Below are 14881 nucleotides of genomic sequence, written 5' to 3' on the forward strand. Positions count from 1 at the left end.
GACTGGAAGTATCCCCGACTTCCCACATATTGCAAGAGGAGCCTTCCATGGGGCTATTCCGATCTTATCAACTAACTCCACCTCAACTGACAACAATCCAGGAGCTTATTACACAACCTTATCCATTCATCACCAAACTCGAGCCTCTCTCTCTTTCCTGCTCTTTTTTCATAATAGACTACAACTACAAAAAGTTGTAGTCTCTCCATGCACTACTCAATCAATCTGCAAACCTGCTTTCTGAGCAGCCAAGGTGAGGTTATTTAGTGAATTGTGACATCATCTCCAGAGCATCTCCCTTAGATTCACCCCCAGGTATGCTCTGACTGACCCCACTCCTCAGGGATGTATCCTGCTGTTTCCACCCAGGTTCACTCTGATCTCACTCCTCAGGGATTTATCCTGCTGTTTTTCCCCAGGTACGCTCTCCTTTGTTCTGTTGCTGCTGCTGTGGACTGTTGGACTGACCGACAGCTGAGTGCAAGTGAACTAAGTGTCTTGTCAATCATGCTGCTTTTTCAAAAGTTTATTGTGGCCAAGTTTTTAAACAATTAACAACAGAACATGGTAGATCATTTTCTCGGGAATGTGCACTGTCTTAATGCCTAGGTCTACTTTATTTACAAATGAAATCATGGATCAGTGCAATACAGTTGACTTTATTAAATCAGTGTCTGCTGTTCTATCTGCTAATGAACAAGAAAAGACAAGTCTGAAACTTCTACACGTTCTCCCTGTGAGCGTTTTACTGGTGAGGATATGAAATGTGGAGATCCAAAAGGCAGCATCAATGATTCTGTGTTTCCTCACAGGCTGCACAGTTGAGGTATCTCACCCAGACCTCAATCAATGGAAAATTAATTTAATTCACAAGAACTTCTATCACTACACTGTTAGTCTCATAGTCAAACTTTAGAAAAACTGCTTTTATCTTGTTGAATGAGTTCTAACTGGATGTTAACAGTGCAGTAACTTGACGGATGCTGCTGAACACCCTAAATGGCCGAGAGAATTGGATCGTTTTTTAACCTGTGGAATGAAAGTTGCTCAATGCTGAATTCCATCTTGTTTTAAAAACGTACTTCGAGTCATAGAGTACAGCATGGAAACAGACCCTTTGGCCCAACCCGTCCATGCCGACCAGAAATCCCAACCCAATCTAGTCTCACTTTCCAGCACCCGGCCCATATCCCTCCAAACCCTTGCTATTCATATACCCATCCAAATGCCTTTTAAATGTTGCAATTGTACCAGCCTCCACCTCTTCCTCTGGCAGCTCATTCCATACCCGTATCACCCTCTATGTGAAAAAGTTGCCTCTTAGGTCTCTTTTATATCTTTCCCCTCTCATCCTAAACCTATGCCCTCTTGTTCTGGACTCCCAGACCCCCAGGGAAAAGACTTTGCCTTTTTATCCTATCCATGCCCCTCATGATTTTATAAACCTCTATAAGGTCACCCCTCAGCCTCCGACACTCCAGGGGAAACAGCCTCAGTCTGTTCAGCCTCTCCCTATAGTTCAAATTCTCCAACCCTGGCAACATCCTTGTAAATCTTTTCTGAACCCTTTCAAGTTTCACAACATCTTACCGAAGGGAAGGAGACCAGAATTGCTCACAATATTCCAACAGTGGCCTAACCAATGTCCTGTACAGCCGCAACATGACCTCCCAACTCCTGTACTCAGTATGCTGACCAATAAAAGAACGCATAACAAACGCCTTCTTCACGCACAAAGCCATGTTGACTATCCCTAATCAGTCCTTGCCTTTCCAAATACATGTACATCCTGTCCCTCAGGATTCCCTCCAACAACTTGCCCACCACTGAGGTCAGGCTCACTGGTCTATAATTCCCTGGCTTGTCTTTACCACCCTTCTTAAACAGTGGCACCACGTTTGCCAACCTCCAGTCTTCCGTTTTATAAACTCTTTCTGCATCTTTAGTTGAGCATCGACCTTAAACCAATCATTTGTCATTTACTTTCCAATATGAAAATGTTAATTAAAAGTAACAATTTTAATTTCTTTAATCTTCCTTGTTTGCTGTGTATGAATACTTTAATGTGATAGGGCTTAATTGCATGCTGAGGTCACTTCTGCAGCACATCAAGACATCTCTTTATTCAGTCAGTCTATGCAGCTGAGCTTGAAGAAGGTTGAGCTGAAAGTGCCTTTACTTTGCTGCTACCTGTAAAATCCACATCTCTGAATCACTGATAATCACTCACTCAGTTTCTTTCCATAGTCATTGTGATCATCAGGCAAAGGAGGAGGTCAAAGATCAGGTGGTTCATGGAAGTTATCTTTTCTCTTTGAAGATGAGACCATGTCTTATCAATATTCAGGCAACCAATGTGTTACATATTTTTAATACTTTGGTAGACAAAGTAGAGTCAGCTTAAACTAAGACTTTGAATCTAAGGATGGAGTCTACAGGACTCTTAAGGGGCAGGGTGAGCAGCCAGAAGTCGCAGTATACATTGGTACCAGTGACATATCTAGGAAAAGGGATGAGAACCTGAAAAGTGAATATAAGGAGTTAGGTTGGAAGCTAAAAGGCAAGATGAGCAGAGTATTCATCTCAGGATTACTACTGGTGCCATGGGCTAGTGAGGCTAGGAACCGAGAGCGAGTGCAGTGGCTGCAAGACTGGTGTAAGAGGGAGGGCTTCAGAAATCTGAATCATTGGGATACCTTCTGTGGAAGGTGGGACCTGTACAAGGAGGATGTGTTGCACCTGAACTGGAGGGGTATTAATATCATTGGTAGGAGGTTTGCTTGAGCTTTTTGAGAGGGTTAAAACTAGTTTGGCAGGGGGATGGGAACCGGAGCTATGGATCAGAGGATGGGGTAGCTGGTGAACAGGCAGATACAGTTTGCAGAGAGTCTGTGAGGAAGGAAAGACAAGTGATAGGGCAAAGTTGTAGTCAGCGTGATGAGTTGAAGTGTGTCAACTTTAACGCAATAAGGGTGATGAACTTAGAGCATGGATCAGTCGTTGGAGCTGTGAGCTTGTGGCCATTACGGGACTTGGATATCACAGGGGCAGGAATGGTTGTTGGATGTTCCAGGGTTTAGATGTTTCCAAAGGAATAGGGAGGGAGGTAAAAGAGGGAGCGGCATTGCTAACCATACCTGCAGAAAGGGAGATCATAGAGGAGGGTTTATCTACTAAGTCAGTGTGGAAGTAAAAAGGGGAAAGGAGCAGTCACTTTTATTGGGGTTTTCTATTAAATCCCCACCCCCACTAGCAATAGAGGCACGGAGGTGCAAATTGTGAGACTGATTTTGGAAAGATGCAGAAGTAACAGGGTTGTTGTCATGAGTGACTTCAACTTCTCTAATAGTGATTGGAACCTCCTTAAGTGCAAATAGTTTGGATGGAGAAGTTTTTGTCAGGTGTGTTCAGATAGGATTCCTGAGTCAATGTATAGGTAGGCTGACTAGAGGGGAGGCCTTATTGGATTTGGTACTTGGCAACGAACCAAGTCAGGTGTCAGATCTCTTAGTGGGAGAGCATTTTAGTGATCGTGATCACAACTCCCTGTCCTTTATTATAGTCATGGAGCAGACGGTATGGGAAAGTATTTAATTGGGGGAGGGGCAATTACAACGCTATTAGGCAGGAATTGGAGTGACTAAATTGGGAACAGATATTCTCATGAAAATGCACAACAGGAATGTTGAGGTTCTTAAGGGAGTTCTCGCTGTGAGTGCTGGATTTGACCCACTGAGGCAAGGTAGGGATGATAGGGTAAAGGAATCTTGGATGACGAGATCTCATTGAGAGGAAGAAGGAAGCTTACTTAGGGTTGAGGAGGCAAGGATCAGGCAGGGGTCTCAAGGGTTTCAAAGTAGCCAGGAAGGAACTGAAGAATGGACTTCGAGCTTGAGGAGGGCATGAGAAAACCTTGGTGAATAGGATGAAGGAAAACCCCAGGGCATTCTACACTTATGTGAGGAACAAGAGGATGGTCAGAGTAAAGGTCCAGCCAATCAGGGATACTAGAAGGAACTTGTACTCAGAGTAGGAGGATGTTGGGGAGGTCCATAATGAAAACTTTGCTTCAGTATTCACTATTGAGAGGAACCTTGTGTTTTGTGAGGACAGTGTGGAACAGGCTGATATGCTTGAGCAGGTTGATGTTAAGAAGGAGGATGTGTTAGAAAGTTTGAAAAACGTGAGGGTAGATAAGTCCCCTGGGCCAGATGGAATATACCCAAGGTAGCGAGGGAAGAGATTGCTGTGCCATTGGCGATGATCTTTGCATCCTCATGCCAGATGATTGGAGGGCAGCCCTTGTTCAATAAGGGAATAAGTATAATCCTGGGAAATGCAGACCAGCCAGTCTTACATTAGTGGTGGGCAAATTATTGGAGAGGATTCTGAGAGGCAGGATTTATGATCATTTGGAAAAGCATAGCTAGATTGTGAGGGGCAGGTCATGCCTCACAAGCCTTATTAAGTTCTTTGTGAAGATGTGACAAAACACATCGATGAAGGTAGAGCAGCAGATGCGGTGTATGTGGATTGTAACAAGGCGTTTGATAAGGTTCCCCATGATAGGCTTACTCAGAATATAAGGAGGCATGGGATACAGGAAAATTTGGCTGCCTTGATACAGAATTGTCTGATCCTTAGACAGAAAGTTGTAGTAAGATGTAAAGTATTCAGCCTAGAACTTGGTGACCAGTGGTGTTCTGCAGGGATCTGTTCTGGGACCTCTGCTCTTTGCGGTTTTTATAAATGACTTGGATGAGGAAGTGGTAGGATTGGTTAGTAAGTTTGCCGATGACACGAAGGTTGGTGGAGTTGTGGATAGTGTGGAGGACTGTTGTCATTTGCAACGGGACATTGACAGGATGCAAAGCTGGGCTGAGAAGTGGCAAATGGAGTTCAACCTGGAAAAATGTGAAGGGATTCATTTTGGAAGGTCGAATTTGAATGCAGAGTACAGGGTTAACGGCAGGATTCTTAGCAGTTGTAGAGGAACAGTGATCTTAGGGGTCCACATCCATAAATCCCTCAAAGTTGCCATCCAAGTTGATAGGGTTGTTAAGAAGACGTATGGTGTGTTGGGTTCAATACCAAGTGTTTGAGTTTAAGAGCCGTGAGGCCTATAAAGCTGCAGCTCTATAAAGCCCTGGTTAGACCACACTTGGAATATTGTGTTCAGTTCTGGTTGCCTCATTATAGGAAGGATGTGGAAGCTTTCGAGATGGTGCAAAGAAGATTTACCAGGATGCTGCCTGGACTAGAGGGCATGTCTTATGAAGAAAGGTTGAGGGAACTAGGGCTTTTCTCATTGGAATGAAGAAGGATAAGAGGTTCAAAGACTTTTCACCCAGGGCAGAAATGGCTGTCACAAGGGGTCATAATTTTAAGGTGATTGGAGGAAGTTTTAGGGGAGATATCAGAGGTAGGTTTTTACTCTGAGTGTGATGGGTGCATAGAATGCACTGCCAGCAGTGATAGTAGTGTCAGATACATTAGGAACATTTAAGCAACTTTTGTACAGGCACATGGATGATAGTAAAATATAGGAGTATGTAGGTTAGTTTGATCTGAGAGTAGGATAAAAGGTTGGCATAAATTGGGGGCTGAAGGGTCTGTACTGTGCTATGCTGTTCTATGTTCTGTGTTCTAAGACTTCCTAGAGCCTGAATAGTCTGCTTCTGACATCTAACATAGAATTGTGCTTTTAAATCAATCGGGTTGAAATAGGTGCAATATCTTTTCTCCCTTAAAGAACTGTAATTGGATGACTTTCTAAACCAAAGCTTTAACGGATCCCTAAGCAAGCTCTCCAGTCTGGGTTTTTTGACTGGTATTATTTTCAATGCTGTTCTGAAATATAATGCCTTCAGTCAAATATTCCATTTTTCCATGGAAGCACTTGGACACCATCTTAAATAGGTGGACTCCTCTCCCAGGATATACCCCTTGTGTAGAACTTGTCCTTCAACTTTGCATTCCTAATCTTACATTCATTTAGAACATTCCAGTAATCCAAATGGAATAAGAAAGCTCTCAATCTCTTCACATTCTCTCTTAGTGTTTACGTATTATTATATCCTGGTCATAATTTTCCTTTAAGTTAATACTTCAACTTACACCATAACAATTAAAGTGCTATTGTACTTTTCATATTTTTCACTGCAGGGATTTTTTTTTATATATGGGGCTATAGCGTAGTTTATAACCTCCATGTGCTTGGATTGTTTCAATCGTTCCAATCCATCTCTTCACTTTGTTACAGTATTTCTGTTTACTTCCATCCTCTTCCTCTTTAGTTCTTAATGTTTCTCCTCTTCCTTAATTTGCTTTTCTTGATTCAAATTCTAGTTGCTTTCATTTGTCAGAAATAAATTTTATATTTCAGAAATGGTGTTATCCTCCTTACTCTTTGTTAATTTGTCTTTGTGCCTTAGATCTTCCTAGTTATGCTGTTTAATAGCTCTCTATGCTGAGTAGAATGAAAAGTCAGTGTTATTCCAGATGACCTCTGCACCAAAGGAAAAAGTGTTCTTATTTTAAGAATGTACAGTTTAGTGTATCCCATTTGTGTAAATTTCACTTTTTAATTTTTAACAGTTTTGGAAACTTTATTAGCACAGCAGAGAAGATCCGCCTTCCTGATGATTGTACAATTGGCTATATCATTGAAGGTCTACTAGAAGTGAAGATGATTCACAGTGATCTGTTCCACTCGCACCTAGAGAACCTGCAGCAAATCCCACCAACTGTTATTCCCAGACAGGTCAGCCTTTCAGAATTATCTGGACTTTTTTTTTTCCCCTCCATTTTCTCGGAAAGCAAACAGTGGTATGATGATAGCAGCATAATGGTGTGTACCAGCAGCATCCCATTACCTCGTCAATAGTATTATGTCATCCCCATGAGCTACAGCTCTCAATGTTAACAGATGATTTAACTTCTTGCAAACTGATAATGATGTCTTTACCTTAACCAGCAGCCACATTTTCCAGAAAAAGTGGAGTCACAGGTTATAGTCAGCATTGTTTCTGCTCTTCCTGATGTATTAAAATAGTGACCACTTTTGCCCAACTCCTCTCTTCACCACTACTTGCTGCTTCCAGGTAACTTGATACAGTCCAGGAATCAAACCTGGATCTTCAGGTTTATATGGCCTAGTGCATATGTCCATATAGATAATGAAGAATATACACCTCCAAGGATGGTGAAGACCTTAGTTTCGTACATATTGTTAGACCAGCATCCCAAGAGGAAGTTGTGCCCATCAGAGTGACACAAACGCTGTCGAAGCATCAGCATATGTATTCCTCCTTGTGGAAAAAAATCAGCCTTATAGACATTCTTAATTTCTTGAAGGTTAGTGACTCCCTTTTGGATTATGTCAACCAGATCAGTGATAATTGGCCAACTCCAATTACAATAATCCATTTAATGACTGCTAATTTGAGTAAGGACCTGCTTAAGGTGAGGATCTAGTGACAGATAGTCAGCATTACTGAACAAACAGGACAGAGTCAGAGCTGGAGCTAGATTCTTTTGGAGCTGATTAGAATTGGTTCATTTTCTACTACATAGAAAGGAGCAAGTTGTTTGATGAGTCTCTGCTAAGTGATTAAGGTGGCTTCTATTAAGTTACAATGTTGTGTACAAATTAAAGCTCATAAGATGCAAGCTAAGTAAATAACTTTAAACGCTGCAATTGTACCTGCTGCCCCCACTTCTTCTGGAGGCTAATTCTATATATGCACTAACCTCTGTGTAAAGAAAATTGACCCTCCGGTCCTTTTTTAAATCTTTCTCCTCTTATCTTAAACCTATGCCCTCTAGTTTTGGACCCCCCCTCCCCTCAAAAAAATACCTTGGTTATCCCCCCTATTCATGCCCCTTATGATTTTTATAAATCTCGCTAAGGTTAATCCTCAGTCTCTGACACTACAAACACCTTCTAGAAAGAGCGAATGGGGAATTAATAATAGATGATATGTGGATGAAGTGAACAAATAATTTGCTTCTGACTTCACAATAGAGGATACAGAAAGCATTCCAATGATAACGACAAACCAGAAGGTGGAAAGGAGAAAGGAATTTCATGAAATTACAATGGCAAGGGAAGAGGTACTAAGCAAACGGGATCATCAAACTGACAAGCTTCTAGGTCCAGATGGACTTCATCCTAGTGTCTTAAATGAGGTGACTAATGAGTTAGTGCATACATTGGTGTTAATTTTCCAAAATACCATCTATTCTGGAACAATGCACCCTCTACTCAAGAAAGGGAGGGAAGAACAAAGCTTGAAACTTTTTGCCACTTAGCTTGACATCTGACATGGGAAATGTGTTGGAATTGATCATCAAAGAGGTTGTGGCTGTGCATTTAGAAAAACTCTAGATAATTGGGCAGAGTCAGTATAGTTTTGTTAAAGGGAATCACATTTAACCAATTAGTTGGAGTTTCTTGAAGTGGTAAAACGCACAGAGATAGTTGTTAGGGTTCAGTTGTTGTTGGAGGATAGTTGTCTTGGGGTTGGTGGTGGTGGTGGTGGTGGTGGTGGTGGGGGAATGGTGTAGTTGGGATGGATTTGGCGAGTTTATGATTTGGTTTTAATCTGTTTCATGTTTCTTGTGTAACTACCATGATATGTACTGGAGAACAGTCCAAAGTCTCTGACAAAGGCCCCAAAGAGCAGGGAAATATCCATCAGACATTGAAACATCCTGAGCATTCTCACATAGACCAGTGTGTCGAGACTTCTACAGCTAGCATCTTTGAGCATATCACAAATAAAAACAGGACTTGCTGGAAAAACTTAGCAGGTCTGGCAGCATCTGTGGAAAGAAAGCAGATTCACTTGTTTTCACGTCACTTTGCTCTGCTTTCATTCCACAGATGCTGAATTTTTCCAGTGATTTCTATTTGTTGTTTCTGATTTCTAGCATCTGCAGGTGTTTTTTTAAAGAATTTTTGACCATCGTCTGGTCTCTGATGATCCAGAGACCCGAAAACTTGGCCCCATGTTTTTGATTTTGGCAACTATCCTTCTCATTTATCCAAGTTAATTGTTGCTGGTGCCCTGCCTTAAATCTTGATCCTCGGGAGTGAAGCCAATTGTGGGTAATTTGAAGAGTTGTCCTATCTAACTAGGTCTTTGTATTTCAGACTTAAAGTATTTATTTTACATTATGTGCCTTCTTGCTGTATTGATGATGAATGGGTTTTGAGGTATCTGAATGCTGACTAAACACAGTACCTAAACTATTAAATGCAATTATTTTAGGTCACCTTAAGTTATGGAAGTTTGGAAATGAAGCGGAATGTACTGAGAGTCCAAGGGCCTTTCACTTTGGCAGATGATCCTTCAAGGTATTGTGACTGGCTTTTCAATTTCACCTCCTAAAGACAGATCTATCATATTTTTGTCAGTACTGCAAATGATTTATAGTCAACCAAATGGTGTACATAACAGATGCTATTTATATAATAGGACTTCAAAGTTTGCAGTAAGTATACATAAGTAAGGGTTCTGTGCACAGTGGTAGTGTCTGTAGCTCTGGGCCAAAAGGCCTCGGTTCAAGACATGGTGGCTTAGTGGTTCTTGCTGCTGCCTCACAGTGCCAGGGACCCGGGTTCGATTCTAGCCTCGGACAACTGTCTGTGTGGAGTTTGCACATTCTCCTTGTGTCCATGTGGGTTTCCTCTGGATGTTCCAGGTTCTTCCCACAGCCCAACGATGTGCAGTTTAGGTGGATTAACCATGTAGTATTCAGGGATGTGTAGGTTAGGTGGATTAGTCATGAGGGATACAGGGATAGGTAGAGGGGTGAGTAGCTCTTCGGTGGGTCAGTTTGGTCTCAATGGGCTGAATGGCCTGCTTCCAAACTACGTAGGGAATTCTACGATTCAAGATCCACCTGTTCCGGAGGTATGCTGTAATATGTCTGAACAGATTGATTTAAATCAATCTCCTCAAATAAAAATGCCATGAATCTATAAAGTAGCACAACTAAATATTTTAAATGTAATACATTTCAAAAATAATTTAAAAATGAATTTTAACATTAAAGTATTCTTTCTTGTCTAATTTTGTTGGTGGCTTGTCCTTATAAACTTTTGATTTAAATGTTTTGGTACTGAGACTTTTTTTTTAAAAAAAAGGCAAAATGAAGGAGAGATTCATGTGATCTGCTCTGACATTTGCATAACATCAAACCTGCTTGATCATTTAAAAATTAAATGGAACCCAGATATGAGGAGTTATGCTTAATGCTAAATCAGCATCTGAAGCTAGGTACAATTACGATCAACTGACTATGGAAACTTAAATGCAAAAGGAACTTCTGACTAGCATTGTAAACCATTTGGGTATGTGCTTCATCATATCTTCTGCCTTCCTGCTTATCATTTATTAAATAAGTAAATAGAATAGCCTGAATTCAATTATATTTTCATATCTTGTTTTCCTGCAGGTTCAAGTCTATACATTGTCTCCTCTACCACGATGCCTGGTGTCCTGTCAAAGACAGGTACTGATCATGAAAACTATTCTGAACCTTTTCTCCAATCTTTATGAAGAACTTTGTGAGTGAGAAAGGACATTTATGGTAATGAGGAAGAATAAGACTGTGATGCTCCAAAACATATTGCAACACAACTGTGTATCACTTTTTTTTGTTGTTGGGTGTAAAACAACTACAAATATTCTGCAAAAGGAAGCAGCAATCAACTCTTTAACTGCCCTAGTGGAAATTCCAAGTCTGACTTGAATTGACATTCATGTTCTGACCCATTATCTTGGGTCTGCTTGTTAAAACAAGATTCACTGAAGTGGGTCTGCAATTAAATTGTGTCAATGCTGTGTGCCAAAGTACTAATGTTATCTCTTCTAAATTTAACCTTCTCTGCTTTACTGTTTTAACTGGTAAAGCTAAACCGTAAATTGGCTTTATGCAAGCAGAAACTCTGAGTCACTCGACATTTCTAATAATTTCCTGTGCATACAGTGAACCTTGGCAAATGCTGATGGATGATGTTAGGATGGTGCCATCCTAAATGTCCTCTCTATACATTTGGTATAAATGTATACCAATTCAGTTATCGGAACATTACGTTGGCTGGTTGTTATCCAGTTCTAGACAGTCAACAATGAAACTCTGGGTTTTCTTCTGGATATGTCTCCCCCTTTAATTTACCAGTTGATATTTACATCTCTGTGAGATGGTGATTATTGATAGAACTACATCACTGTGGCTTCATTGTGCCATATAATGTCAGGATTTTGGGATATTTGCCACTGAGTCATTTGAAATGCTTTGATTTCTTACTCCAATAACAATTTCATCGTAAAATGATGTTTATAAGCAATACTTCTTTATTAAATATATTCACCTCGTATTAATATGTTGTATTAATATGTTGAATAACTCCCCCAACTCTGTCAGGTTATGTTTCATCCAAAGGTTATCTTGTTAGCCAGAGGCTAAAACATACTTTAGGACTTGCTTTACTGCAGCAATGTTATCAATTTCCATTGCACAATATCTAGGAACCAAATTGCCTATTGTATTCAACTCCAAGTAAGTTGACAAGTCATTTAAATTGATTAATTCCATGCTTTCTGGTTTGAGATGGTCAATAAACAGGCTTGACTAGGTGTGGATGTCTAGAAGGAATATAAAGTGCAATTTTACAAACAAAAATCTCCAATATAAAACCTTTATCTCTAATACAAGTGGAACTTTGTAGATTGGTTCATTATTGGGCTTACCTCAATAGACCTGTCATCTATGATCTTTTTATAGTAGTTAACAGTTCTATTCTAGACAGGATTTTGTTATTTATTTTAATAGTACTTTGCAAAGTACTAACTCAAATAAACTAAATGTGGGCTGCCTTGATGGATCTTCCAGCATGTTTTTAATGATTTCTGAATTTAAAAATGTTTAGATGCTCCAAAGTAAAATCTGTATCTGAAAGAAAAACATATCATAAGTCATATGTTGCATCAAAAACGCCTCCAGTCATTGGGCTCAGGGTATATGGCTGGGTTGGTGGAGATTTAATTTTGCAGGAATTAGCCAAAGGTCCTTTTGGTTATCAATTCTTCTAGTATGCTATATTCAATTAATGATAGCAAGATTGCAAGACCAACATACCTCTTGCTTGATTTGTAGCAGACAAATATATATAAAACTCAACTCCGTTTCAGTTTAGATTATGTGTACGAGTCTGGGAGTGGGACACAAATTCCTGACTTCGAGGCAAGAGTTCTAGCATAGTTAGAATAAAGAGAAAATTCTATTTCTGTTAGCACATACATACAGTCCAGAGCTCCATAAATTTGGTTATACTGGAATTGATGTGTTAGAATGGTTTGCACATAACATTCAAATGAACACTCTGAATGCAAATACAGATAAAGTTTTTTAGAGACTATAAAAGAATGTGTATTGTGTACTGTATAAGTGACCTAATTAATGGTTTGGGCTCTTAATTCACTGGTTTTTCTCAACTGAAAATTGTTCATATTCTGAGGCCTTGGCTTTTCCACTGTGAGCTAAGAAATCTGAATGATAGATCTGACTATAACTATAACATATTTGAAGACTGTATGTGGACAGTAAAACAACATTCAATTCACTGTAATCTATTATGTTAGAAGTCTGATTAGCACAGGTAATTCAAACTTTTGACTGAAGTTTTGTGGGAAGTTTACAAATATTGGCCATGAGCATGAACATAATCCAGAGTGGAAAGTGGTAAAAGAGAAGTTTGAAATAAGGATCCTAATATTCCTTAGTCTCCTGACAGAATCGGTGGAGCTTCCATGAAAATTATGGAAACTCTATTGTACCAGTTCTCTGCTCCCGAAGAACTTCCTGGTTGAGTTATATGGAGCAGTGTAGCAGCAAATCAGAGTTAATGGAGTTTAGTAATGCTGAGTGATGAGTCACCCCAGGAGCTGTGTTGCAAGGTACCAATAGACCGAATTGTGACATAAACCACAAAGGTTCCGCAGAAATTTCACTTACCTTTTAGATGCTTAATGAAGGGTACCAGCAAATTTTCAGTCTGAAAATCAATGTTTTCAGAAATTAATTTTTTATATATATTTTAATCCATAACAATTGTAAATATTAGAATGCACCTCATAATGAGTGCAATAGCTAAGAATATTGCAAATCTTGAAAGTTTTTAATCTATTGCAGTTTTTCAATGGGCATCATGATGTCTCTCCTCTCGTTGGAAAAAACAATATTGTATGTTAAGTCTGAAATTGTGTATGCATTTCTGACCAGGAGTTTGATCCTTTCATGATAAACAAATGTAATCATTTTTACACCTATAATTCAAGTTAACTTTAATTGATCAACAGTTTCAATAGAATTCAAAGAACCTGCTGAGATTGAACAGCTCATTCCAATGGTCTTTAGGGCAGAGGTAATTGATTTGGTGTGCAGATCGTGGAATGAAGTAGTTACTGTTAATGCTGAACATTGTGGTATAATCACTATCAGAAGATCTGACCATGGGACTGAAGTGAACAACTGCTCTCCAGGATGATGAGCATACAAAAAGATCAATCCTGGAAAAGCACATGAATTGGTCATGGATGGACCTTAGCAATATTTCAACTAAGTGTGCAATACTGTTACAAAGACTGAAAAATACTCTGATTGTAGAAATGCTTACTAATAAACAGTGTTATATCTATATGTGTAAATGCTATGTTAGAAACATATATGTTTACATTCAGCTGGAGAAGCCAAAGTTACTTTTAAATGCCAAGAATATAACAGCTCAGATTCTTTAAAACCGGAGATTTCTTTTATTCACCTGCATTGTTTATAAATGAAAATAATGCAAATTGTAGTAAGCTTATATGAGGCTGGTCTGGAATGATGATTGCCAGTAGTTTGCTTAATTAAAATGTAGACACTTGTTAAAAGGTGAGAAATCTAATTAAATGATTACATTTAAACACTTATCACTTTCTTTGTCATATTTAGTTAAACCTCAACGTTACTCACTTTAAATCTCCCATTTAAAGGTATGACATCTTGCATCTGATTCCTCAGGCCAATCTGAAATGGATAGGATGAATAAGGGCACACACATTTTTAATACAATTATAGAATGAAGATTACTGCAACTAAAATTAAAACTTTTTTTTCTCTTCATAGATTCATTTTCCCAACATTGCAATCATTCTGTAGCATTAATGCTGTTATACTCGTTATGGCTCATACAGTATTTTTTTAGAATAGGGCACCCAAACTTCAGACAGTAACTGTGGCCTAAACAATTTTCTTTTCACAAGTTTGTCTTTTTTTTAACTCCCATATTCTACACCTGTATTTATAAAACCAAGTATCCTACTGAGTTTTTTATTATTATTTTATCTAGTTGCGCTTGTACTTTATGGGAATTAAGCTTTATATTTAACTATGTTCTCCATGAATGAACCAGTTTGGGTGTTTAGTAACATGTGCATGGTTGGGGAATGGGATGGTTGGTGTGATAGGAGGTATTGTTGGAATTCCAATCAGTAGCAATGAAGTAAATATAGTGGCAACAAGAAGGAAAAGTACATTTGTAATATACATAAACACAAGGAAGAAAGGAGTATATTGGTGGGGTTAGCTGAGGATTACAATTAGCAGAAGAAGCTAGTCTGCAACATAAATGTCACCTTGCATCTGTTGGGCTGATTGACAAGTTTTTGAGGAAAAGTACCTGCAGTTAAATAAAACCCTTGGGGCTTTGCAAAATGCTTTAGTTCGCGTAGTCTGCTTTTTGTAGTGCAATCACTATTGCAATGTTAAAACAAAACAGCCAATTTGTACAAAACAAGCTCCCACAAACAGCAATATAATGAACCTGATC

The 14881-nt window shown here is 39.2% G+C and overlaps 1 protein-coding gene across 2 annotated transcripts in view; it reads left to right on the top strand.

Annotated features, from left to right (window-relative positions):
* LOC140463978 (beta-1,3-N-acetylglucosaminyltransferase radical fringe-like) overlaps positions 1-13982 on the top strand; it is a 53831-nt gene extending 39849 nt beyond the window's left edge. Inside the window, exons 6-8 of one of the 2 annotated variants that reach the window (XM_072558529.1) lie at positions 6616-6763; positions 9276-9361; positions 10465-13982. In XM_072558529.1, the coding sequence (XP_072414630.1) occupies positions 6616-6763; positions 9276-9361; positions 10465-10528 (298 nt within the window). In that variant the 3' untranslated portion in view covers positions 10529-13982. Of the gene's footprint in view, positions 1-6597; positions 6764-9275; positions 9362-10464 lie in introns of both variants that reach the window. The other variant, XM_072558528.1, reaches the window with a different exon arrangement.
* Positions 13983-14881: the final 899 nt, after the last annotated feature.

The sequence above is a fragment of the Chiloscyllium punctatum genome, chromosome 39 (assembly GCF_047496795.1).
Source record: "Chiloscyllium punctatum isolate Juve2018m chromosome 39, sChiPun1.3, whole genome shotgun sequence".
NCBI classification, from domain to species: domain Eukaryota; kingdom Metazoa; phylum Chordata; class Chondrichthyes; order Orectolobiformes; family Hemiscylliidae; genus Chiloscyllium; species Chiloscyllium punctatum.